This window comes from Equus asinus, chromosome 3 (genome assembly GCF_041296235.1).
Source record: "Equus asinus isolate D_3611 breed Donkey chromosome 3, EquAss-T2T_v2, whole genome shotgun sequence".
NCBI lineage: Eukaryota > Metazoa > Chordata > Mammalia > Perissodactyla > Equidae > Equus > Equus asinus.
Window position 1 is genome coordinate 128,134,315 of NC_091792.1, and position 26,920 is coordinate 128,161,234.

General features: G+C 35.2%; 1 protein-coding gene across 1 annotated transcript in view; it reads right to left on the reverse strand.

Moving 5' to 3' along the window:
* SLC30A9 (solute carrier family 30 member 9) overlaps nucleotides 1-26,920 on the reverse strand; it is a 96,192-nt gene that overhangs the window by 42,490 nt on the left and 26,782 nt on the right. Inside the window, exons 3-7 of the mRNA XM_014857157.3 lie at nucleotides 24,555-24,617; nucleotides 21,754-21,853; nucleotides 19,840-19,932; nucleotides 19,385-19,467; nucleotides 2,890-2,948 (exon numbers count right to left, since the gene is read on the reverse strand). Of these exons, the coding sequence (XP_014712643.1) occupies nucleotides 2,890-2,948; nucleotides 19,385-19,467; nucleotides 19,840-19,932; nucleotides 21,754-21,853; nucleotides 24,555-24,617 (398 nt within the window). The remainder of the gene's footprint in view (nucleotides 1-2,889; nucleotides 2,949-19,384; nucleotides 19,468-19,839; nucleotides 19,933-21,753; nucleotides 21,854-24,554; nucleotides 24,618-26,920) is intronic.

Below are 26,920 nucleotides of genomic sequence, written 5' to 3' on the forward strand. Positions count from 1 at the left end.
GCCATTTGAGACAATGTGGATGGACCTTGAGGGTATTATGCCAAGTGAAATAAGTCAGCCGGAGAAAGTAAATAGTGTATGACCTCACTCAAAAACAGAAGATAAAAACAACACTAACAAAAACAAACAAACATATAGATACAGAGATTACACTGGTAGTTACCAGAGGGGACGAGGGGAGGGAGCAGGGTGAAAGGAGTGACTGGACTCATGTGTATGGTGATGGACGGTAATTAGTCTTTGGGTGGTGAACATGATGTAGTCTACACAAGGGTCAAAATATAATGATGCCAGCTGAAATTTATATAATGTTATAAGCCAATGTTATCTCAATTTAAAAAGAATGGGGAAAAAAAAAGAGAGAGAGAGAAGCAAAATCCGGAAAAGCAAGAGATTCACAAGGAGCCAGGATTCACAAGCCTCTTGGGAAGCATCCTGTTAAAGCCACTCATAAGTTCCACAATAAAAGCAATTGGAGAACTGCTCCTTAAAGAAGAGAATGGCCAAACTGTTGATAATTATTGAAACTGGATGAGGAGTAGATAAAACATCTATTTTTTCTATTTTTGTATATATTTGCAATTTTTCATAGTAAGTTTTTTAAAACATTAGAACAAAAATAGAAAATTTGGAAAGATTTCAGAGAAGACTACCCAGAAAATCAGCATAAAATACTCAAAGCACTACTGGTCACTTCAAGGTGATACTATCATTGCAAGTGGAGATGAAGATACTTCTAATGCTCTGAAAGGCTACCTCAAGAAATTCACAAAATTAGGATTCTAAGGGAGGCACAAAAAAGCAGAAACACAAGGCACAAGAAAGTAGAAACGTAATAAAGGGGAAATGTATTAAAGGATAATGAGAAATTACACATCAGAGGGCTAGATATTGTTCTGATGATAGATTGCTTTAAAAACAGATGCATGGGTTGGTGGCGAGAGGTTAAGTCTGTGCACTCCACTATGGCAGCCCCAGGTTTGAAGGTCTGGATCCTGGTCACAGACTTAGCACGCACGACTCATCAAGTCATGCTGTGGCAGCATCCCACATAAAATAGAGGAAAATTAGCACAGATGTTAGCTCAACGACAATCTTCCTCAAGAAAAAAAGAGGAAGATCAGCTACAGATATTAGCTCAGGGCCAATCTTTCTCACAAAAAAATTAAAAATACAACCAGATGCAGAACATAGCAAATTCATATATCTCACTATTGGAATTCCCATAAGACAAAGAAGAATATAATAGAAAAACAAATGTCTGGGTCAGAAAGGAAAAAAGAAGTAAAAGAAGATATTTAACTCCGGCTAAAATTACTGGCGCCACATGTTTTAGAGAAGGAAAGCAACCATCTTCAGGAGGATAGCAAGTGTTCCTAACACGAATATGGGAACAGTAGAGGGAAATTAAATACTCAAGTTTTATACTATTACTACAAAAAAGAGTGTAATAGAAAGAAATCCTATTTAAAACATGGAAGCTTTCGAAGCTGAGGAGTACTAATCTTCAAAAGGCCTCTGGTGACACAGATTTCAGAAGTTGACAGCTACTATTCAAAAATCTGGTGAGTATGATCCTCCATGTGAAACTCACATAAGGGCTAGGAATAAATCTTCCCAGGAGGCAGGTCTCATCAGCCTAAGTTATTCCACAGCAAGAGGCAGTGGCAGGAGCCGTCACGGAACAGAAATAAAATGCTGCCTCGTAAGACATATGGAAGCTCTACCACTGAATAGAGTTCATACCTCCAGTGCAGCACTGGGGTGCCAGAAATACAGGGCTCAAAGGGGAAATGGAAATTAAAAGGTTCTGAATATAATGAATGGGAAATAAAATTAAATAAGATATGATTAGAGTTGTCATCATAGCCAATTTCTAAATTTTACAAGAAGGGAGCAATGTCTCAAATGTAACTCAGAAGAAAAGAGACAATTTGCATGAGAGCCTTTTCTCCAGACAGGAGATGCACTTCTTAATAGGAGATCCACCTCAGCTAAGTTTAAATGCAAAGCTGATTCTGGACACGACTACTTGGTATCTTGGAAGTGTTGATGGCTCTGGTAAGAGCTATTTCAGTGGAGTGGTGGGGATGACAGTTCAACTGGAGAAGATTCAGGGGAGAATAAGAGATGAGACGGTAAAGGCAAACTTTCTATTCTGGTCTCAATATTAATTTCTTTCTAGCAGGAAAAAAAAGAGTATTGTGGCACACATGTAAATAAGTTAGCAAATCTGGTAATGGAAAGATGAGGTACTTTTACCAGATTTTCATCTATTTTTTCAATGAAATGGAAACAAGGTCATCAGCTGAAGAGAGAAGAGAGGTTGTAGGAAATTTGGGAAGAGAGGAAAAGGTATGCGATATATCTCTCTCAGATTGGGAGAGCGAATCTAGCATGGAAGTTTACTAAGACTGTCAAATAATATTGAATGTCCATTGATTTTGTATACTCATATAATAAAGAAAGAATAATCAAAATGGCTGTGTAATTTTCTCCTCCGAGGGCTGAGCTTCTCTGGTTCAAGCAGAGAAGTGGCAGTTTGAATGTTTAACCAGGGTCAGAGTCGAAGGAAAGAGGATAAAGGAAATTAAGAGTATATATGAGAGAGCTAAATCTTAGAAACTTAAGAAAATAAAGTATTTTCCTTCATCTAATCTATATGCTTATGATTTATAATAAAGTTATGAATTTAAAGAGAACTTATGCCCCAATTTTTAAAATTTCAATAAAATTAGAAGCAAATAGAACATAATTCAGTAAATTACAATGTGTTCAAGAAAATTTTGGATTAGGATCACTGACATGCTAAAATTCCACAACAGACTGATACTAGGATTTCGCTGTGCAACACATACACACATAACATTACCAGAAAGATATCCTTACCTTGGTGTTTCCCAGAAAGTCTCTATATTCTCTTAATATTTTTTGGTTTCTAAATAGTCCTATAAGAAAAGAATTACAAAACACATTTAGCTCATATATATTCTTGTCATTCACATTTTAGATTAACACAATATATTCTCTTTAAGACTATGTTAAATATGCTAACTACCAGCAAAAAATCAGGTTATTATAAGAAATTTGGATTTGCAACCTGACTAAAAGATAGGCCAAGGACTTGAATAGATCTTTCTCTAAAGATGATATACATGAGCAACAAGCACATGAAAAGATGCTCAGATCACTAATGATCAGAGAGATGCAAACCAAAACCACAGGAAGTATCGCCTCATACCCATGAGAATGGCTACTATCAAAAAAACAAAAACAAACCCCCACTCTGCCCCAAAACCCAGAAAATAACAAGTGCTAGGGAGGATGCAAAGAAATTGGAAACCTTGTGCTTGTTGGTGGGATTGTAAAATGGGGCAAACACTATGGAAAAACAATATGGAGATTCCTCAAAAATTAAACACTACCACATGACCTAGCAATCTCACTTCTGGGTATATATCCAAAAAGTTAAAAGCTGGGTCTCAAAAGAGATATTTACACATCGATGTTCATAGCAGCACTATTCACAATAGCCAAGAAGTGGAAGCAACCAAAATTTGTTCATAGGTGGATGAATGGATAAACAAATCATGGAATATACATACAACGGAACATTATTCAGCCCTAAAAAGGAAATCCTCTCACATGGATGAACATTCAGGACATTATGCTAAGTGAAATATGTTGGTCAAAAAGACAAATATTGTATGATTCTGTTTATATGAGGTATCTACAGCAGTCAAATACACAGAAACAGAAGTAGAATGGTGGTTACCAAAGGTTAGAGAGCAGGAAAGGGGAGTCATTGTTTATGGGTATAGTTTCAATTTTTCAAGACAAAACAGTTCTAGAGATCTGTTTTATAGCATTGTGAATATACTTAACACTTCTGAATTGTACACTTGAAATGTGTAAGATGATAAATTTTATGTTAGTTTTTTTACCACAATAAAAAAAGGGAAGGGGGGAGAAATCTGCATTTGCAGTGAGATAAAAGCAGTTTAATAAGATTCTCTTTTCAATATTACCTAAAATATATGAGTTATTTAAGCTTCATATAGGAAGGAATTCTTCACTTTTAGCTCAAAGTTGAAAAATACAGGAAAAGGGGCCAGCCCAGTGGCACAGTGTTTAAGTGCATGCTCCACTTTGGCGGCCTCAGGTTCAGATCCTGGGTGTGGACCTACACATGGCTTATGTGGCAGGTGTCCCACATATAAAATAGAGGAAGATGGGCACAGATGTTAGCTCAGGGCCAATCTTCCTCAGCAAAAAGAAGAGGATTGGGAGCAGACGTTAGCTCAGGACTAATCTTCCTCAAAAAAAAAAAAAGGAAAAAATATTACTCTATTACTGTTTTCTCAAACTTTATACTTTAAATATTTCCTTTGACATATATATAAGGCTCTTCATGATATCTTAATAGCAAAAGACTGGAAATGACTATGGGGGAACGATTGAATAAACCATGTTGTATCCAAAAAATTGGAGTATAAGAAGGACAAGGAAATGTCTCCCTTTACTGTTATGGAATGCTCCCCAGGACACACTGTCAAGCAAAAAAAGCAAGGACGGAAAGTATGCATAGTATGCCTTATTTATGAAAAGGTAGGGGGTTAATACCAGTACATACGTTTTTTTTTTTTAATAGCTTTTCTTTTCTTTCTTTTTTTTTTTTAAAGATTTTGTTTTTCCCCTTTCTCCCAAAGCCCCCTGGTACATAGTTGTGTATTTTCAGTTGTGGTTCTTCTAGTTGTGGCTTGTGGGACGCCACTTCAGCATGGCTTGATGAGCGGTGCCATGTCCGAGCCCAGGATTTGAACCAGCAAAACCCTGAGCCACCAAAGCGGAGCATGTGAACTTAACCAATTGACCATGGGGCCGGCCCATATTTTACTGTATTTTTTAATGGAAAAAAATAATTCCAAAACTAATTTTTAAAACGCTTACCTATGAGAGAGGGAAAGACTAGGGTGGAGAGGACAGAGATGGAAGCTAGATTTCTCTGGAGTATTTTGTGAAGTACATTTGACTTTAGAATCACGTAAATGTTTTACAAATTATAAAATAAAAATTAATCAAAATTATTTCTAAAAATTGAAAGCAAAATGAAACAATGAACCTAATTTTATATCTGTTTGAGGGTCTATCCATACAGAGAGAAATTTCACGTGACTCTAAAACACAGAAATTTGACTATACCTACTGAGTGGGATATACACTAAAGATAAAAAGAAAAGCAAAGAAATCTTAAATCACCCTGAGAGCATTAATACTGATAACATTATTCTGAAATTGCACTACACTCTCTCTCTCTATATGTATACACACATAAGAATAAATGAAATATGTAATTATTTTGGTTATGTTAATGAATTAGGAATTAAGATTTTTCAGAGTGAAAAACAAAGATACAAAACCCAAAGAAAAAAACCTAGAGAGTTTATCAGAATAACTTATGTATTTTCTCTCTTAACAAGAAAAAAAGAAGTTATTTCCTAGCTCCGCCCACTGAAAAGACCTTAAAAATACATCAACCTATTAAAAATGAGTACCCCTAATGCCCAGAGTACAGTCCCTCAATTTTATTTCCCACTAAGGAAAAGGGGCTCCTTTTAGAAATGGCAGATTCTCAATCTGGGGCAGGAAATATATAAGATAAACTGAAAATATCTTATTGTACCTAAAAGCAAGGATGTTACACTACCAGGGTATGACAAAAGGACTTAGAAGCCAACTCGAGGTACTTCCGCTGGCTGGCCAACAATGGGACAACTTGAGCACCACCCACTCTTGCTTTCCTTGCACCTCTTCTCCACCCTCTTCCCCTCCTCCTTCATCTCCTTCCTATCCCAGTGCTCTCTCTCAATACCAAACTCCCATACTCTCAACAAACTCTCTACCCCTTTTGACCATAATTGTCTCACAATTTCCACTCAGAAATTTCACAAAATCATCAGGGGAAGGAAATATTGTCAACTTTAAGCCTCGGTCCCGTGCAGAATTTAGAAATACAGTTAAAGAATTCGGAATCCTCCTAAATATATGTACTCCAGGGCTTCCAGTTTTACATCCTCTTATTAGGTTACTGGCTACTCCTTCAAAACAAAATGGGCTGGAATCCTAATGAGACCATTAGATGGGGTTGGCAAACTTTCTATATTGGGCGAAGGAGCAAATATCTTATGCTTTGGAGGCCAAGAGGCAATATAAAGGATATTATGAAGGTACTTATGTAACAAGAGAAAACAAATTTCCAATTTTTTGACAAAATTTAAAATATAATAAAAATATGTGAGTACAATTCTTTATAGTACAGGTTTACTAATGAGAACAATGGAATTCTTTTTTGAGGGTGGAATAACATTTCACTTAACTGAAATTCAAAGTTAGTGTTCTCTATCATCAAAAATGATTGTGCTATTGAAAACAGTGTGAAGGTTCCTCAAAAAATTAAAAATAGAACTATCATATGATCCAGCAATTCCACTTATGGGTATATATCTAAGGAAAGGAAATCAGCATCTCAGAGAGATTATCTGCACTCCTATCTTCACGGTAGTACTATTCACAATAGTTAAGATGTGGAAACTAAGTGTCCATCAACTGATGAATGGGTAAATGTTATATATATACATATACACACACACAATGGAATATTATTCAGTCACAGAAAAGAAGGAAATTCTACCATCTGCAACAACACAGATGAACCTAGAAGACATTATGCTAAGTGAAATAAGCCAGACACAGAAAGATAAATATTGTATGATCTCATTTACATGTGGAATCTAAAAAAGTCAAACTCACAGAGCAGAGAGTAGAATGGTGGTTGCCAGGGACTGGGGGGGAGAGGGTGGGAGATGCTGCTCAAAGGGCACAAACTTAGTTATATGATGAATAAGTTCTTTGGATTTAATGTACAGCATAGTGACTATAGTCAATAATAATATATCGTATACCTGAAATTTGCTGAGAGTAGCTCTTAAGCGTTTTCACCACACACACAAAAAGGTAACTATGTGAGGTGATGGATGTGTTAATTAGTTTGTGATAATCACTTCACAACTATATTTATATCGAACCATCACACTGTACACCTTAAATATACACAATGTTTATTGTCAACTGTACCATAATAAAGCTGGAAAAAAAAGTGATTCTAAAATGTGGCAGAATTCTATCATCTGCAACAACATGGATGAACTAGAAGACATTATGCTAAGAGTACATCTTAAATATATATGACATTTACTGTCAAGTGTACATCAATAAAGCTGGGGAAAAAACTGATTGCAAAGGGAGGCAGAATATGCCACTCCCAAATTATTTTGGCACAAGGTTATTTTAATCTAAAGGCACTTAAAAAACAGCAGGTTTAAGAATGTTCTGACCTCCCCCCTTTCTTCCTAAAAGTTGGAGATAAAAATCTCATGTAAAAGATAGCCTCTATACCAGGGAGAAAGAAACATTCTTATCACCAGAGATGGGGAGTTGAGGTGGAGAAAATTCTGTACAGAGAGACCTTGTCAAAATAACTTATCTTCCTTCCCATATATTTTAGTTACTCTTCCACAGCTGTCCCTTTGTTCAACCTAGTATAAAAACATCTAGGTTTGCCACTTCTGTGAGTCTTCATTTCCTTATAAGAGCTACCATATCACGTAAAGCTTATATCAAATAAATCCGTATGTTTTTCTCACGTTAATCTATTTTATGTCAATTCAATTCTCAGGCCCAGCCAAAGACCGTAAGAAGGTAAATGCAATATTTTGCCTCCCCTACAATTGCAGATGTTCATCTGTTAATGTTGATCTGTAATGAGATTTTACATATTTCCTAATTGAAAATTTCTTTTCTTACAGATAAGTACTGCCAAATACTGGTATCAATACAGAGCATATGCTTTTTTTAAAAAATTTTTTTTGAGTTAATGATAGGTTACAATCTTGTGAAATTTCAGTTGTATATTATTCTCTGTCAGTCGTGTTGTAGGTGCACCCCTTCACGCTTTGTGCCCACCCCCTACTCCCCCCCTTTCCCCTGGCAGCCACTAATCTGTTCTCTCTGTCCACAGATTTAAATTCCTCATATGAGTGGAGTCATACAGAGATTGTCCTTTTCTATCTGGCTTATTTCACTTAACATAATTCCCTCAAGGTCCATCCATGTTGTTGCAAATGGGACAATTTTGTTCTTTTTTATGGCTGAGAAGTATTCCATTGTATAAACATACCACATCTTCTTTATCCAATCATCTCCTGATGAGCACTTAGGTTGCTTCCACATCTTGGCGATTGTAAATAATGCTGCAATAAACATTGGGGTGCATAGGACTTTTAGAATTGCTGACTTCAAGCTCTTTGGATAGATACCCAGTAGTGAAAAAGCTGGATCATATGGTAGTTCTATTTTTAATTTTTTGAGGAAGCTCCATACTGTTTTCCATAGTGGCTGCACCAGTTTGCATTCCCACCAGTAGTGTATGAGGGTTCCTTTTTCTCCACAACCTCTCCAACATTTGTTACTATTTGTTTTAGTTATTTTTGTCACTCTAATGGGTGTAAGGTGATATTTTAGTGTAGTTTTGATTTGCATTTCCCTGATGATCAGCGATGATGAACATCTTTTCATGTGTCTATTGGCCATCAGTATATTTTCTTTGGAGAAATGTCTGTTCATGTCTCCTGCCCATTTTTTGATTGGGTTGTTTAATTTTTTGTTGTTGAGTTGTGTGAGTTCTTTATATATTATGGATAGTAAGCCTTTGTCTGATGTATTACTTGCAAATATTTTTTCCCAGTTAGTGGGTTGTTTTTTTGTTTCAATCCTGTTTTCCCTTGCCTTGAAGAAGCTCTTTAGTCTGATGAAGTCCCATTTGTTTATTCTTTCTATTGTTTCCCTTGTCTGAGAAGACATGGTGTCCGAAAAGATCCTTTTAATACTGAGGTCAAAGAGTGTACTGCCTACATTTTCTTCTGGAAGCCTTATGGTTTCAGGTCTCAGCTTTAGGTCTTTAATCCATTTTGAGTTTATTTTGGTGAATGGTGAAAAAGAATGGTCAATTTTCATTCTTTTGCACATGGCTTTACAGTTTTCCCAGCACCATTTGTTGAAAAGACTTTCTTTTCTCCATTGTGTGCCCTCAGCTCCTTTGTCGAAGATTAGTTGTCCATAGATGTGTGGTTTTATTTCTGGGCTTTCAATTCTGTTCCATTGATCTGTGCACCTGTTTTTGTACCAGTACCATGCTGTTTTGATTACTGTAGCTCTGTAGTATGTTTTTTTTTTTTTTTAAAGATTTTATTTTTTCCTTTTTCTCCCCAAAGCCCCCCAGTACATAGTTGTGTATTCTTCGTTGTGGGTTCTTCTAGTTGTGGCATGTGGGACGCTGCCTCAGCGTGGTCTGACGAGCAGTGCCATGTCCGCGCCCAGGATTCGAACCAACGAAACACTGGGCCGCCTGCAGCGGAGCGCGCAAACTTAACCGCTCGGCCACGGGGCCAGCCCAACTCTGTAGTATGTTTTGAAGTCAGGGATAGTGATGCCTCCAGCTGTGTTCTTTTTTCTCAGGATTGCTTTAGCAATTTGGGGTCTTTTGTTGCCCCATATGAATTTTAGGATTCTTTGTTCTATTTCTGTAAAGAACATCACTGGGATTCTGATTGGGATGGCGTTGAATCTGTGGATTGCTTTAGGTAGAATGGACATTCTAACTATGTTTATTCTTCCAATCCATGTGCATGGATTGTCTTTCCATCTCTTTATGTTGTCATCCATTTCTTTCAGAAAAGCCTTGTAATTTTCATTGTATAGGTCTTTCACTTCCTTAGTTAAATTCACGCCGAGGTATTTTATTCTTTTTGTTGTGATTGTGAATGGTATTGTGTTCTTGAGTTCTTTTTCTGTTAGTTTGTTATTAGAGTATAGAAATGCTACTGATTTATGTAAATTGATTTTGTACCCTACAACTTTGCTGTAGTTGTTGATTACTTCTAAAAGTTTTCCAATGGATTCTTTGGGGTTTTCTATACAGAAGACCATGTCATCTGCAAACAGCAAGAGTTTCACTTCTTCCCCCGCTATTTGGATTCCTTTTATTCCTTTTTCTTGCCTGATTGCTCCGGCCAGGACCTTCAGAACTATGTTAAATAAGAGTGGTGATAGAGGGCATCCTTGTCTCATTCCTGTTCTCAGGGGGATGGCACTCAGTTTTTGCCCATTGAGAATGATGTTGGCTGTGGGTTTGTCATATATGGCTTTATTATGTTGAGGTAGTTCCCTTCTATCCCCATTCTGTTCAGAGTTTTTTTTTTTTTTATCATAAATGGCTGTTGGATCTTGTCAAATGCTTTCTCTGCATCTGTTGAGAGGATCATGTGGTTTTTATTCCTGAGTTTGTTGATGTGGTGTATCACGTTGATTGATTTGCGGATGTTAAACCATCCCTGTGTCCCTGGTATGAATCCCACCTGATCCTGATGTATGATCCTTTTGATGAATTGCTGTATTCGGGTTGCCAAAATTTTGTTGAGAATTTTTGCATCTATGTTCATCAGTGATATTGGCCTGTAGTTCTCCTTTTTCGTGCTGTCCTTGTCAGGTTTTGGTATCAGCATGATGTTGGCCTCATAGAATGTGTTAGGAAGTGTTCCATCCTCCCTAATTTTTTGTAATAGCTTGAAAAGGACGTGTATTAAATCCTCTCTGAAAGTTTGGTAGAATTCCCCAGGAAAGCCATCTGGTCCTGTGGTTTTATTCTTTGGGATGCTTTTGATGGCTGTTTCAATCTCTTTCCTTGTGATTGGTCTGTTCAAATTGTCTGCTTCTTCTTGAGTGAGCTTTGGGAGATTGTAGGAGTCCAAGAATTTATCCATTTCCTCTCGGTTATCCATTTTGCTGTCACATAGTTTTTCATAGTATTCTCTTATAATCCGTTGTATTTCTGCGGAGTCTGTTGTTATTTCTCCTCTTTCATTTCTGATTTTATTTGAGCTTTCTCTCTTTTTTTTCTTTGTAAGTCTGGCTAGGGGTTTGTCAATTTTATTTATCTTCTCAAAGAACCAGCTCTTTGTTTCATTGATCCTTTCTACTGCCTTTTTTGTTTCAATAGCATTTATTTCTGCTCTGATTTTTATTATTTCTCTCCTTCTGCTGTCTTTGGGCTTTATTTGTTCTTCTTTCTCTAATTCAACTAGGTGTACTTTAAGATTGCTGATTTGGGATTTTTCTTGTTTGTCAAGATGTGCCTGAATTGCGATGAATTTTCCTCTTAATACAGCTTTTGCTGCATCCCATATGAGTTGGTATGGCATGTTATCATTTTCATTTGCCTCCAGGTATTTTTTGATTTCTTCCTTAATTTCTTCAATGATCCATTGCTTGTTCAATAGCGTATTGTTTAGTCTCCACATCCTCGTGCCTTTCTCAGCTTTTTTCTTGTAATTATTTTCTAGCTTTACAGCATTATGATTGGAGAAGATGCTTGTTATTATTTCAATTTTTTTAAATTTGTAGAGGCTTGCCTTGTTTCCCAACATATGGTCTATCCTTGAGAATGTTCCATGCGCGCTTGAGAAGAACATGTATTCTGCTGTTTTTGGATGAAGTGTTCTATATATGTCTATTAAGTCCAACTGTTCTAGCTTTTCGTTTAGCTCCACTGTTTCTTTGTTGATTTTCTGTCTGGATGATCTGTCCATTGATATGAGTGGGGTGTTGAGGTCCCCTACTATTATTGTGTTATTTTTGATATCTTCTTTCAGGTTTGTTAATCGTTGCTTTATGAACTTTGGTGCTCCTGTGTTGGGTGCATAGATATTTGTAAGTGTTATTTCTTCTTGATGAAGTGTTCCTTTGATCATTATATATTGTCCCTCTGTGTCTCTCTTTACCTGCCTTATCTTGAAGTCTGTTTTGTCTGATATAAGTATTGCGACACCTGCTTTCTTTTGTTTGCTATTAGCTTGGAGTATTGTCTCCCATCCTTTCACTCTTAGCCTGTGTTTGTCCTTGGAGGTGAGGTGTGTTTCCTGGAGGCAACAAGTTGTTGGATCTTGTTATTTAATCCATTTTGCCACTCTGTGTCTTTTTATTGGAGAGTTCAATCCGTTTACATTGAGGGTGAGGATTGATGCATGAGAGCTTAATGCTGTCATTCTGTTGCTCATTTTCCGGTTTTCCTGTGTTTCCTTTGTTTCTCGTCCTGTGTGTTTTAGCTACCCAGTGACTTCTGCAATTTCTTATGCTGTGTTTCTTAGATTTTTCCTTATTTATGTTTTGTGTCTCTGTTCTGTTTTTTAGTTTAGTGGCTACCCTGAAGTTTGTATTCAGAATCTCATGTATAACACAGTCCATTTTCTGGTGGTCTCTTCCTTAACCTAGATTGTTTCAGTCCCTTTCCTCTTCCCCTCCTAAATTATTTTCATCTCTTATTCCAACTTGTGTTGTGAGTTTGTGGTTAGAGTGATAAGATTGTCTTTGCTTTTGTGATTTCCTTCCCTTTATCCTAATGCTATAATTGAAAATTTGCTATCCTGTTCAGATTCTATCTGTCTCCCTACTCTGTGTTTTGTGACCCTTTATTCCCTTTTTTTCTTTTTTCAGGTATGAGAACCTTCTTGAGGATATCTTGTAGTGGAGTCGTGTGACTACGAAGTCCTGAGCTTTTGATTGTCTGGAAAAGATTTAATTTCTCCCTCATATCTGAAGGATATTTTTGCTGGATAGAGTATTCTTGGCTGAAGATTTTTATCCTTTAAAGTTTTGAATATGTGACTCCAATCTCTCCTAGCTTGTAAGGTTTCTGTAGAGAGATCCGCTGAAAGTCTGATGGGGGTTCCTTTGTAGGTTATTTTCTTCTGCCTTGCTGCCCTGATTATTCTTTCTTTGTCCTTCATTTTTGCCATTTTTACTACTATGTGCCTTGCAGTAGGTCTTTTTACATTGACAAATCTAGGAGATCTGAAAACTTCCTCCACATACATTTCTCTCTCAATCCCTAGATTTGAGAAGTTCTCTTCTATTATTTCGTTGAACACACTTTCTGCTTCATTTTCCTTTTCCATGCCCTCAGGAATTCCGATGATTCTTAAGTTGCATTTTCTCATTGAGTCAGCTATTTCTCTGAGATTTTCTTCAGTTTTTTTAATTCTTAGTTCTCTCTGTTCCTCTGTCTGGAGCCATTCAGCCTGTCTATCTTCGATTATGCTAATTTGCTCCTCTATGGTGTGCACACAGGCATTCAGGGAATCCGTATTCTGTTTTATCTGATCCATTGTATTTTTCATCTTTAGTATTTCTAATTGATTCTTCTTTATAATTTCAATCTCTTTTGTGAAGTAACTCCAGAACTCGTTGACTTGTTTCTCTATATTTCCCTTTACACCTCACTGAATATTTTGAGGATAGCTATTCTGAACTCCTCTTCACTTAGTTTACCCATTTCCAAGCCCTCAGGACCTACTTCTGTATTTTTATTGTTTTCCTTTTGGACCGGAGCTTTTATAAATTGCTGGATGGCAGAGGAGCGGTTTTTGCACATGATGCTGTTATTCGGCTGAAATTACAGCCTGTCGCCACTAGATGCGGGTCAAGAGGCTTGTTTTCTGAGCCCTGCACCTTCAGCCAAGATGGCGGCGCCCAGCGTGGGTTGCGCGAGGAGGGGCACTTTCACTCACACCAAGGGGTATTGGATCAGCTCTTACTTTCTGGTCTCCCAGGGCCCTGGCTTGCTGGGGCTCCCCCACGTGAAAGCTTTCCCCTGTCAGAGGGTTTCCACAGGCGGTGGGAGTCCTGGACGATCCCCCGATGTGCGGCCCCTCCCCAGCTCCTTTCCGCCCACCCCCCCCCGCCCCGGCAGCGATCCCAGTCTCTAGGGGAGGGAGCGAAGTTCTCTCCTACCCACCTCCAGCTCCTCCAAGGCCGGCCGCAGCCTCTCTGCCTTCCGTTGTTTGGCTGCTGTGGGTCTCCGAAGATTTCTGTTATTAGGATTGTTTTTTTGGTTGGAAAGCTGTTGCTCTTTTTGGTTGTACTTTGGAGGGGAGAGAGTCCCGGGTGAGCTCTCGCTACCATGTAGCTGCCATCACTCCCAGAGCATACGCTTTTAAATCACCATACTCACTGCTTAGAAAGCATTTATAGAATTCTATTAAACTCTCTCATATTTGCCTTTCAGCACATCAACAGACTGTTTTTATCACTTCCAAGTGAAGGTTAGGTGGAAGCTCCTCAAATGCACAGCTCAATGGATTTTGGAATATGGGAATTTCCTCCGTACTTACATCAAGGTCTGAAAAACACTTCTGGAACTGAAGGTTGGGCCTAGAAAACATATTTGCTGCAAATTTCTTCTGTTTTAATTTTTAACAGCATGGGAAGTATATAAAAGTAGATTGACGTTACTTGTAATTCAAACAATGCTAGCTACTGTCAAAATTACTGTAGAGTAAGTTTTGTATTTAAGCAGTTTTGCCTTGTAATCTTACACTGAAAGCACTAGGAAACATTATCTGGTGTGCAGGAAAAGCTAATTTTCAAAACCATTCAGTGTTTGATAATAGTGGTTGAGGAGTATGTCTTCTTAATCAGAAAAATTTCAATCTTATCCCTGAGCTCAAAACACTGCAGTAAAACTGCTAAGCCATTGAACTGCCATATAGTAGGGCAAATGAGGATAATCAGCTTTTATTTCTGACAAAAAATTCAGAGAACAGTGATAATGGTTAAGTCCACAAGAGTGAATGAAATTCACTGTTGATGCTACTGGTTCAATTACAAATGAGAGGTTAAGTATTTTTCCCAAAGTACCTGCTGACGACAAGTATTTTACACCAACTATCAACTGATGAATAGGCTTTAAACATCTTACATTTTTACAAGCTTTGTAAGTTTGCCCAACTAAGCTTTTTTCTGCACCACACATATTTTTACCACCAGCAGCTTAACACATCTTAGTGGATTCCACTTCATTCAGATTTACTGAATTAGTATTTTCACATATTCTTTCAAAATACTCTTTGCCTGTAATTGTTTCACACAGACTATTCATAAAGGCTAACTGTTCAGTTGCTTCAAATTCAGCATTGACTCCTCAAATAAACAATGATGGAGTAGTTTCAGTAGCGTCTGTCAACTTATCAAGAGCCAAAGAAAACCTCTCAAAATCATCTGCAGTGTTTTTTAATTGAGTATCAATGTTGCTCCCAAAGTCCTCAACTCTTTGAGCAACTATTATTGCCTAAAGACTGCTAGACCTGGACACATTTCTCTAGCTGCTCTATTTAATTTAATTTAAAAAGCTTTCCTTGCTTGGCTAACAAATGAGCAACTCAGAAACTGCAACTTTTCATTTTTTCTATTTGTGAAAAATCCTGCTGTGATGATATTCCATTTTAAATTTTCTAGTTTTTCTGACCATTACTTTCAAGTCAGTAAGGAATACTGTGAAAAGTGATTTGTCTGATAATCTCAATGTTAATGGTATTCTTTTTTTGACTCTTACACCACTGCATAATAATCACAGTGCTCCACTGTCTAATTCAGTAACAAATAATCCACACTCAACAATGCCTTGAAAGCATGATACAAGACAACCACTTTTCTCTTATTTTGACAAGATAAGTATGCAGTGTTATTAAAAAACAAAATGTCATGTACAGTGATACCCACAGAACTCAAAACACTAATGAACTATAAATGTGTTACTGCAATTTGTAGTGCACTGATCAGTTGTGCAAAGCAAAAGGAGTGTCATATACGGTCACTGTTGGGACTACTCAACTCTCCTGTTGGTAGTGCAAAGGCAGCCACAGACAATATGTAAATAAATGAGCATTGTGGCGTTCCCATAAAATTCTATTTACGGGCTCAGAAATGTAAATTCCATGTAATTTTCATTTGTCATGAAATATTCTTCTTTTGAATGTTTGTTAATCACTAAAAATATAAAAATCATTCTGGGCTCACAGACTATACAAAATCAGGCAGCAGGTCAGATTTGCTTCGCTGGCGATGGTTTGCCAATCCTGGCTATTGAAGATACATTCCACAGCACCAAGAAAAGTTTAAAAAAAGCCAAGGGTATAGGTTGTTATAAGCTATCCAGAAAGCCTCCTCCTATTAAAATTGATAAGACTATGCTCTAAAACTATAAACAAAAAAACATAGAATCGATAGGTAATTTTTGAATTAGACTTGCTAAAAATGAACAATATTTGAACATTGACCCTGAGGCACAATGCCAAAAGACCCTTTAAGCCCTCTTTGGCAAAGAGCCTTAAAACAAAAATAGTTACAATGATAAGAATTAGAATGGACTAGCAGTTAGTTCATTTTGGAAGAATTCAAACAAACTGCAGAGCACTGTCAGCAACCACAAGAGAAGATCAAAGGAAAGGAAGAAACTTATGCCATTAAAATTAGACGAGAAGAAACTAAGGGTTTTCAACAGCCATACAAGCCAAAATTTATTAACTCCTCCAACACTAACCAAGTCTACCCCCTTTTTAATACTGATAAAAATCAATGTCATTATTATAAGGAATATGGACACTAGGAAAAAGAAGGCCCTGTCAAACTGAAAAAGGGAATCATAGCAATGACACACTTCTGGGAATCCTAAAGATGCTCAGTCATATATGTTAGTCAATTTACAGATAAAAATAAAGTAAGCCTAACTGTCAAAGAAAAATGTGTACTTTTTTTTTTTTAAGATTTAAAAATTTTTTTTCTTTTTCTCCCTAAAGCCCCCCAGTACATAGTTGTGTATTTTTAGTTGTGGGTCCTTCTAACTATGGCATGTGGGATGCTGCCTCAGCGTGGCTTGATGAGCGGTGCCATGTCTGCGCCCAAGATTTGAACTGGCAAAACCCTGGGCGCCGAAGCAGAGAGCGCAAACTTAACCACTCGGCCATGGGGCTGGCCCCAAAATATGTGTACATTTTTTGTAGATACTAGCACCTCTATCTCTACTTTATCCTGACACATTACCATATCAGTTCCCTAAAGTAACAGAATACAACCAAGTGCAAGTATCTAATTCTCCGATGGAATATGCCCTATTGGGACACTATTTGATTGTTATCCTATATTAACACCTGTATAACCTATAAAGAAACCCAATGGAAGCCATTAACTGAATAGTGATACCAAAATTCCAGGGCTCCCTGACCACAATATGTATTTCTTTCAATGAAAGTAAATATTCACTCTTGTGGATTTAAGTGCAGCTGTCTTCAGCGGATCAGCAGACCTAAAGACAGTCAACAAGTGTTTGCTTCTTCTGAGGGGCCAAAACCCCTTAGATACTAGGATTCACTGACTCTCCCTCATACTTTTCAAAATGAAAAACCAATGAATTAAAGGACTTGGATTTTGCAAAGAAATCTACACTTATTCAATATGTAGATAACTTAATATTATATATTTCAGGCCTACAAGAATCTCAAATATGTTCCTTATTCCTCCCGACTAGATTAGCTAGAGAAGAACATAATGTTTTCAATTTTGTCAAGAAAAGGAATCCTCAGCAGAAGGTCACTCACTTTCTTTACCAGAATTAAAGCTATACAAGAACATCCTAGACCTTTACTCAAGGGGCAAATGAGAGGATATTAAGACTGACAGGCTACTGAAGGCAGTGGATAGCGAACTTTTCCAAAACAGTTCAAGCATCACTATCACATGAACTAACAAAAACAAACTTCTGATCTATTAGAGATATATATGAAATATTTACAGATGAATGATATAATACTTAGGACTGGTTTCAAAGTAATTCATCAGAGTGAGTGTTAGTGATGGGGATACAGATGAAACAAAGTTGGCCATGTTGACAACTGCAAAGCTGGGAGATAGGTACTTAAGAGGTTATTATACTTTCCTCTGTATTTCTAAATGTTTGAAATTTCCCTACTAAAAGGAGGGAGGGGGTGAAACAAAATTTGAAGAAGGAATGTTAGAAAATATTTAGAACATACAAAACTAAGTATTAAAATCCACCAAAAACTCGTGAAAATCAATTTTAAAAGACAAACAATCTAACAGAAGAGTAAAGGATATAAAAATCATTATGAAAGAACAAAAACCAATAAACAAATCAAAAAATAACCAACCTCAGCAGTAATCAGAGAAACTCAAAATTAGATTAGAGGTACCATCTGTTGCCCATTAAATACACAAAAAAGCTAAAACATTGTTAATATCCAGCACTGTCAAGAATATGAAGAAACAGCCACCCTCATACATCTTGAGTGTAAATATAAATTGGTACCATATTCCCTTTGGAGAATAATTCTTCAGGATCTATCAAATTTTTAAATGCCCAAGTCTTTTCACCCTGAAATTCTATTATTAACATTTCATCCTCCATAAATGAGAATAACAATAGTATTACATGTTAAAGAAAAAGAAAAAGTATGAGGACATTCATTGATTATGCCTTAAAATGGTAAAAAATTGGAGAACATAAAGTTTGCTACATCCATACAATAGAATACTATGCAGCTGTTAAAAAAAAGAATGAGGTAGAGGTAGATTTCTATATATAGACATTAAAAAGATGTTTATTATTACACTGGCAAATGTAAAGAGCAAGATGCAAAACAATATGTATAGTGTCATCCAATTTATGTTTAAGTGAAAAATGTGTGATATAAATTTGAAAACGCATTGAAAATATTCTGGAAGGATATACAGTAAACTGTCAACAACAGTTATCTCTAAGAAAGAAAATGAGAGGGTATCAAAGGAAATGAAACTTTTTATTCTTTATATTTCTGTATTCCTTTTTAAATCACAAATGTGCATCACTTTTGTCATTAATAAATATATACATATATAAATAAAAGAATTATCTAAAACATACTTCACATCAACCTAAATCCTAATTCTATAAAAGTAGTTTTGTCACTAAATCACTGGATTGTTAAATTCCCTATGTTTTATATGCATCTGAATCTCAAGCACCAAGCACAGCTTCTGGTACGCTTGATAAATATATGCTGAATGAATTAATTAAAGTAGAAATGTGGTAGCTGAATTAAGAGACTTTTCTATAAAAAGCACTGTCTAGAGTCTATCATTTTTAGAACAAGTATAATCTTCAAATCAGACCATATGTTTTAATATTCATATGTCTTATAGAAACCACAAACTAGCTTTGCTTCCTCTCATCATTTTAAAAAGCTATAGAGGAGAAAACCAAAAAATAGATACTGTTTTTATAAAATAATTGAATCCCAAAATGGAAACTGATATTTGCTAGAACCAACAGAGCGAGAGCCAAGAGGTGTGCAACCACTAGGGAGTGCACAGTTATTACAGACACGGGTCTTACCTACAAGCTACTTTTCAATTGACTCAGCTTTAAGTTGAATATACTTACTTTCCCTGTATTCTATTTCTGCTTCCTTTCGCAGCTTTTTCTCTCTGGCAAGAGCTTCAGGGCTTCCCCAAACTTCCAAAGACCTGTGCATACACACATGGCAACCAAAACAATGAGCAATTTTAATGACTTTATTGTAACCATATTTAAATGTAGATGAACTATATGAGAATTTTACAAGAAAGCATAAGGTCTTTTAAGAAAAATATAAAGCACTTAAGGAACTTTTCTAAATTAAATCTAAACAATCAGTAAATTCAACAGCAAATTTTCTTATAAATTATGACATATCTTTACTTAATTAGTATATACTAGTAACTCTCAGATAAATTTGCAAATATAAAAATGTTCTGCTTTTAAAATGTCATTTAAAGAATTCTGAATCTGTCTAAAATGTGTTTTTATTAATCCCAAATTTGACTTTTACTTTTATTCTAAAAGAACTATGTTCTTACTTTGCCTCCACATCTGATCTCAAGTATACAGTAAAGGACTCGGTATCTTCATGGGGACTTCGTCGTCTGATTTTTCGAAGTTGTTCTAGATCACTGAAGAAAGAAACATTGAATTTATTCAGACAAAGTTTATATAGTTTATGTACTTAAAAGAATTATTAAGGGCAAATGAAAGGAACTACATTGATCCTCATCTTAAAAGATTATAGATGGGTATAGTCTTTAAAGATCAGTTTAAAGATTGTATTTTGTACACAAAAATTAGTCTAGAGACAGTGAAGAAAACTGTATTCTTGATGCTCAGTATAGATACCATAACATGATATGTAGAGATTCAATTTGTTCATCAGTGCTTGTATTTTACCTGCTATGGACATACCACTGCAATGTGTAACGTAGGAAAAAAAAAGAGAAAAGTAGAAAGAACATGGATCAGAGTATCATTCCTCTATTTAGGAATTTAAATTTAAAAGTTTAAGTCATATTTGTTTACATCCAGATTAATAGTAAATGGTAATACCATTGAAAGGTATCAAGTCATAGAGTATACGTCAATTCCATGCTAATAATTTTTCTTCCTCTAAATTCTGAAAGGTTTATATATATTTATCAAGTCATTGCTAAACAGTCTTTCTATATCTGATCATTCATCTCCCTAAGGAAATTTTGTAATGGCAATAAAAAGACCTATAAATAAAAATCCAGAGTTAAAAAAAAATCAACAACCAACTATCACATTAGTTAAAAAGTTTGGACATGGGGCTGGCCCAGTGGCCGAGTGGTTAAGTTTGCACGCTCCACTGCAGGCGGCCCAGTGTTTTGTCAGTGCGAATCCTGGGTGCGGACATGGCACTGCTTATCAAACCACGCTGAGGCGGCATCCCACATGCCACAACTAGAAGGACCCACAACGAAGAATATACAACTATGTACCGGGAGGCTTTGGGGAGAAAAAGGAAAAAAAATAAAATCTAAAAAAAAAAAACTTTGGACACAGTATCAAAAGATATGTATGCTAGTTTCTTCTCTGTCACTGACTCACTAAATGAGCTGTGTCATCACTAACTTCTTTATTATGTTTCCTGGCCTATAATGTGGAGACAGCAATACCTAACCCACTTAATTCACAAAATTTTTGTGAAAAACTAAATGAAATACTTTTTTGTGAAACAGAACATATTTTTACATCCTTACAACTGATTGTTGTTTTAATAGTTACGTAAGTTATAAAACAGATTACAGGAATCCTTATTTCTTGATATTATACCATAGAGGATGTGACTACGAGGGAGAAGGAAAGGAATGCTAGATCATGTGATCTCTCTAAAAAGCCAACAAATCTTCCATATAATTAGGGCTTTTGTAGGTAAACATGCAAAGGAGGGGGAAAATTTTTAATTTGTGACAAACATAATCTCAATAAATCTCTACTATTACAAGAAAATTAGTAACAAAAAACAGAAGTAAAAATAATTTATACTCAACAGAAACCGCAGTTGGAACGTGAACATAAATACAACCAGCTAATTATGTGCTCAATTCTGCTGGCCGAAAAAGCAACAAAACTTTAAAAAGTCAAATACAACAAATATGAAAATAATTTTATTAATAAGTATGCCATATATTAACATAACAATAAAACACATAAGGTCTTCTGGGATAGAGATTTTGAAGTACTTGCCTTTTTTAATTTAAGAAGCCCAGAAAGACTGAAATTGCTCGTGCTGGGGTAGAATTCAGTTTATTAAGTTAACATTTTTAACATTTTCTTAACTGAATAAAAATATTTCTTCAGTTTAGGAATGAGCCATGGGAAAGTTTCCACATGGATGGTAGCAGGTAACACATTCTAAGAAATAAATGGTTATTTAGGTTAAATAGAGGAACCTACCACATTTTTTTAAATCACTGTACCTGGATTTAAGGCAGAACTCATTTATTGCTCTGACTCCAGTAATGAAATTATTTTGAGTATACTTTGGTCCATACTCCCTCTTCTTAAGGACTGCTTTGACTAAAATCAAAAATATAGGGAAACATAATAAATATGTACATTGAAAGTCACATTTAAAAATGAACATATGCTGAGAGTCGCTAATGAGTTCCATAGAATATTGATCTTTTTCCTGACCCACTGAATGGCAACAGAAAAAAAATTCTTCAAGTGCAGAACAGGATGGAATTACATTTCCAGTCATCTAGGTTTTATCAACATAGTTCATCTGTATCTGATGTCAAAATGCCATTCCTTTGTCTAATGTACACCTTGTATAGTTATTACTGGTCAGTTTAAATTGTACTAATACAATCCAAATTGCTTAGGGTCTAAATGAAAAGGAACTGAGGTTTCAATTAAAAGTTACAGGCTAGTTCAGTGTTTTTCAGACTGTGGGGAAACCAACATTTTATAAAAAAATGAAAATAGAAAGCAATTAAAGAATACCACACAAATAATTAAGAATACAGTCATGTGCCACATAACAATGTTTCAGTGAATGAGGGACCGCATATACAATGATTGTCCCGTGAGATTAGCATCATATAGCCTAGATATGTAGGCTTGTATACACAATCTAGGTTTGTGTAAGTACACTCTATGATGTTCGCACAATGACAAAACTGCCCAACAATGTGCATTTCTCATAACAAATCCCTGTCATTATGCGACACGTAACTGTAGGTAATTTCTGTGAAAACTTCTGTTCCAGTTACATATAATAATTTATATATATACTAAGTCATTAAGTAATATTTTTTATGTGGGTTGAATCAAAAAAGTTTGAAAGCCATTGGACTATTTCACATAATGTAACAAAGGTAAGGTAAACAAAAGGAATATTTTTAACAGTTAAAAATTATAGGAAGTTTATTACAGATGATTATAGGTAAAATATCACCTTCTACTAAATTATTTGCCTATTATCAAGTATCAAACTGTTCATAAAAAGGCCAAAGACATCAATAACAAAATATCAAGTTGGCATTAATTATAGTCTATGAATTAAAAACTACACTCAACATGGGTCTATGTTTATAAATTGAGACTTTTGGTTACATGATATAGATAAACAACATAAGTAAATATCTGAAGAGCAAGAGCAAAACAATAGAAACTCATGTGTTCCGTTTCAACCTGTCACCTAGTCACTTTCATATTCTATTCTCATATATATTAATTTATGAATTTTCTGTTCTACTTTCAAGTTGAAAATTAAGCAAGTTCAAGTTGAAAATGAGCAAATTAAGACTAAAAATCCTTCAAAAACCAAAACAAGCTCATAGATACAGAGAACAGACTGGTGGTTGCCAGAGGCAGGGGTGGGAGGGTGGACAAAATGTCTGAAGGAAGTCAAAAGGTACAAACTTGCAGTTATAAAATAAATAAGTCATGGAGATGTAACGTTATGGTGACTATCGTTAATGATACTGTATTGCATATTTCAGTTACTAAGAAAGTGATCTAAAAAGCTCTCATAAGAAAAAAATTTCTGTAACTATGTATGGTGACAGATGTTAATTAGACTCGTGGTGATCATTCTGAAATATATACAAATATCAAATCATTATGTTGTACACCTGAACTAATATAAAGTTGTATGTCAGTTATACCTCAATTAAAAAAAAAACACTAAAACTATCCATCACTACAGTAGGTAAAACGACTCTTAAAATAACATTATTAAAATCAAATGCACAAATAATACTTAATTAGAACATTTCAAAAATAAAGTTCAATGTAAAAATCAAAAGCTTATTTGGAAAAAAGTATACAAGGAAGTTAAGGTTTCTTTTTGCATGAGTTTCAAATCTCTAAACTGCCTTACTCCAATACTACTAAAACTCAAAATCCAGATGAACTCCTCAGGAGCACAGAGGAAAATTACATCTCTCTTTTAAAAGATCAGTTTTTTTAATAAAGTACTTTTTAAAAATTTCTTCAAAGTAGTTAGAAATCCCTGTTGGCCAGCCCTGGTCCAGATTATTGATGATGATGACTGCTATCACCACACTAATTATGCTTCATTGTGACTGTACACTGACATGTACACCATGTATCATCTTCAAAGTTGTCCTAGAAAAGTCCCATTTTTAGCACCATCTTATAAGAAAGAAAATTATGGTTCAGAGAAGTCAAGTAAATAGCCCAAGGTCATAAAGGTAGTATCTGCTGGAGCCACAAATTGAACACAGTTTTATCTGACACCAAAGCCACAGTGCTTCTAATCATCAAGTTACTGCTTCCATGAAACATGCTGCTTTGGAGATGGGAGCCATAGTTCATTATAAACAGCAGAGCTGCAAACAAGAATTCCTTCATCACTCAGTTACTCCCAGAAAAGAAAGTCAAACAAGAATGGCCAAAATCTATCTGGATCTGAACAAGCTGTAGCTCAAAGATGTTGATTTCTTGTTCTTTAGTCATATTACTTTTCTTAAAATGATCAAGCAATTGATGATTTTTATTTGTCATTACTCCTTTCTTTGGGCTTTTGAAAAAACAATTATGACCAAAATGCAAAGTAAACTTCAGCATAGTATTTATCCTCCTTAAGAATAAATCGTAAGAATAAATCTTATGGTCAATATATTTAAAGAAAATTAAAGATGAACTATACCCTTAGAATAACATAACTATAAAGAGCTCTATATAAACTAATTTTATATATTTAATTCAAAACACCAATATAATAAAAAATAGAATAAAATATATTTACCTCTTACTTGGAGAGGTTCTTGCTTAATAAGTGGAGCTTTGAGTTCTGCACCTATATTTTCAGCTGTAAAATTTATTTTAAAAAAGTTACATTAAACAGTTGCTTTCATACAACCCCATAAACTTAATTAATATTAGCTAACAAACTGGCAATGTATAAAAAATACGATACAAAATAGACCAAGCTGGATTTACCCTAGGAATGTAAGAGTGGTTAAACATTAGAAAAGCTATTAATTCTCCTCTAACAAATTGAAGCAGAAAAACTATAGAATCATATTGGGAGATAAAGGAAAGGCATTTAATAAAACTCAACACCCATGCAAGTTTCAACCTTTTTAGAAAATAAGGACAAAAACGAATTTCCTTAAGGGTAAAACAAACCTATAACAAACACTGTATTCAATGGTGAAAATTTAGATGCATTCCTTTAAAATAAGAAACAAAACAAGGACACACGCTGTTGATTCTTCTATCAAAACTATTCCAGAGATACTATTCAATGAAGAAAGGATGACTACTAAATGGTTAATGGAACAACTCCACAACTCCCTCTGCCTCAAAAAGAAATTAAATAAAAGGAAATTGGAATCTACCTCACACCATAAACAAAAAATTTCAGGTAGATTAATGACTTAAATGTTAAGGCATTTACATGTCTAACAGACAACAATACAGAACATTTTTATGGGAGAGACAGATTTCTTAAACAAGGAAAACCAGATATATTCTGCTCAATTAAAATTCAGAACATCTGTATATCAAAAGATCCTATAAAAGAAAGCAAAGAGAAGCCTCAAACTGGGAGAAGATATTTTCAACAAATAATCAACAAAAGAGAAGTATCAAGAATATTTAAGAATTCCTCCAGATCAATACGAAAAAGACAACCCATTAAAAGAAGGGCCGAAGAACAAACTTGTACAGGAAAGGAAATACAAATAGCCAACTAAAATATGCATAGATGATTACCTTATTATTAACAGAATCCAAATGAAACCACAAGATGCCATTTTACAACCATCAGATTAGGAAGAATGAAAAAGTATGACAATATCTAATGTTGGCAAGGGTATGGAGCAATGGGGACTTTCACAATGCTAGTGGAAATATAAACAGGCACAATTACCTTGGTAAACAAGTTGGGATTAACCAATAGAGTTGAACATAGGCATAACCTATGACCTAGCAATTTACTTCCAGGTCAATATACTTGGCTTATAGAAACTTGCACAAGGGTACAATGAGAGAGCTACATGAATGTTCAGAGCAGCACCGTGTTCTGTTGTTTCAAATTGGAAACAAACCAAATATCCATAAGCATGAGAACAGATACATAAACCATGTTATATTCATACAACAACATTTAATACAGCAGTGAACAATAATAAACATGATAATGGCTATCTTTCTTTGAGCCCTTACTATGGGCCAAGCACTGGTCTAAGCACTTTACATGTATCAACGCATTTAATTCACAAAACAGACCTAAAAATGATGTGCTATAATTATCTCCATGAAAATTAATGGACTAGACACATATACCATTAGGATAAATCTTAGCAACAAAATTTAATGAAAAAAGTAAATCACAAAAGAATACATACAATAAGTTATAACAATAAAATACAAAAACAAGCCAAACTAAACAATCATGGATATATACAAATGTCTAAATCTATTCCTTTTTTTTTTTTTTTTTTACATTGAGAGACTGAAACACAAAATTCAGGCTAGTCAGAGAGATACACAGAATGAAAGGGGATGTAGAAGGAGAATGTGATCAAGAATGTCACGTTCTCAGGTTGGGTGCTAAATTCCCAGGTGCTGATTTTACTATGTTTTCTAACTTACATATATATGGTATGTATTCTCTTATATGTATCAACTATTTTGTAATAAAAATCTTACCCTTAAAACATTATCCATTTTATTTATATTCTCATTAAATAATAAAATAACATTTCAGAGTTTATTAATAACAGCTAACATTTACTAAGCACTTACCATGTGCCATGTACTGTACTATGTGCACTATTTCATTTAATGCTCATAAAACTGCTTTGAGGCAAGTACCATTATTACCTTCAACTTACAGATGAAGAAACTGAGGCACAGAGAAATTTTGTAACTTCCCCTCAAAGTCAGACAGTTAGTATTTTAAACATGGAGGCACAGTCAGAATTGTAACCCAAGTCATTTTGATTAGTCTATGCTCTTAACCACTTTCCTATATTGCCTTTATGTTTAAAAAAAATTTGATTTATGAGTAGATATTTGTGAGTTTTTCATGGAGGGGGAAAGGATAGCAGTGGAAAATGGAGATCCCTGGTAACCGTTTGACAATGGCAGTTTCAAAGGGAAGAG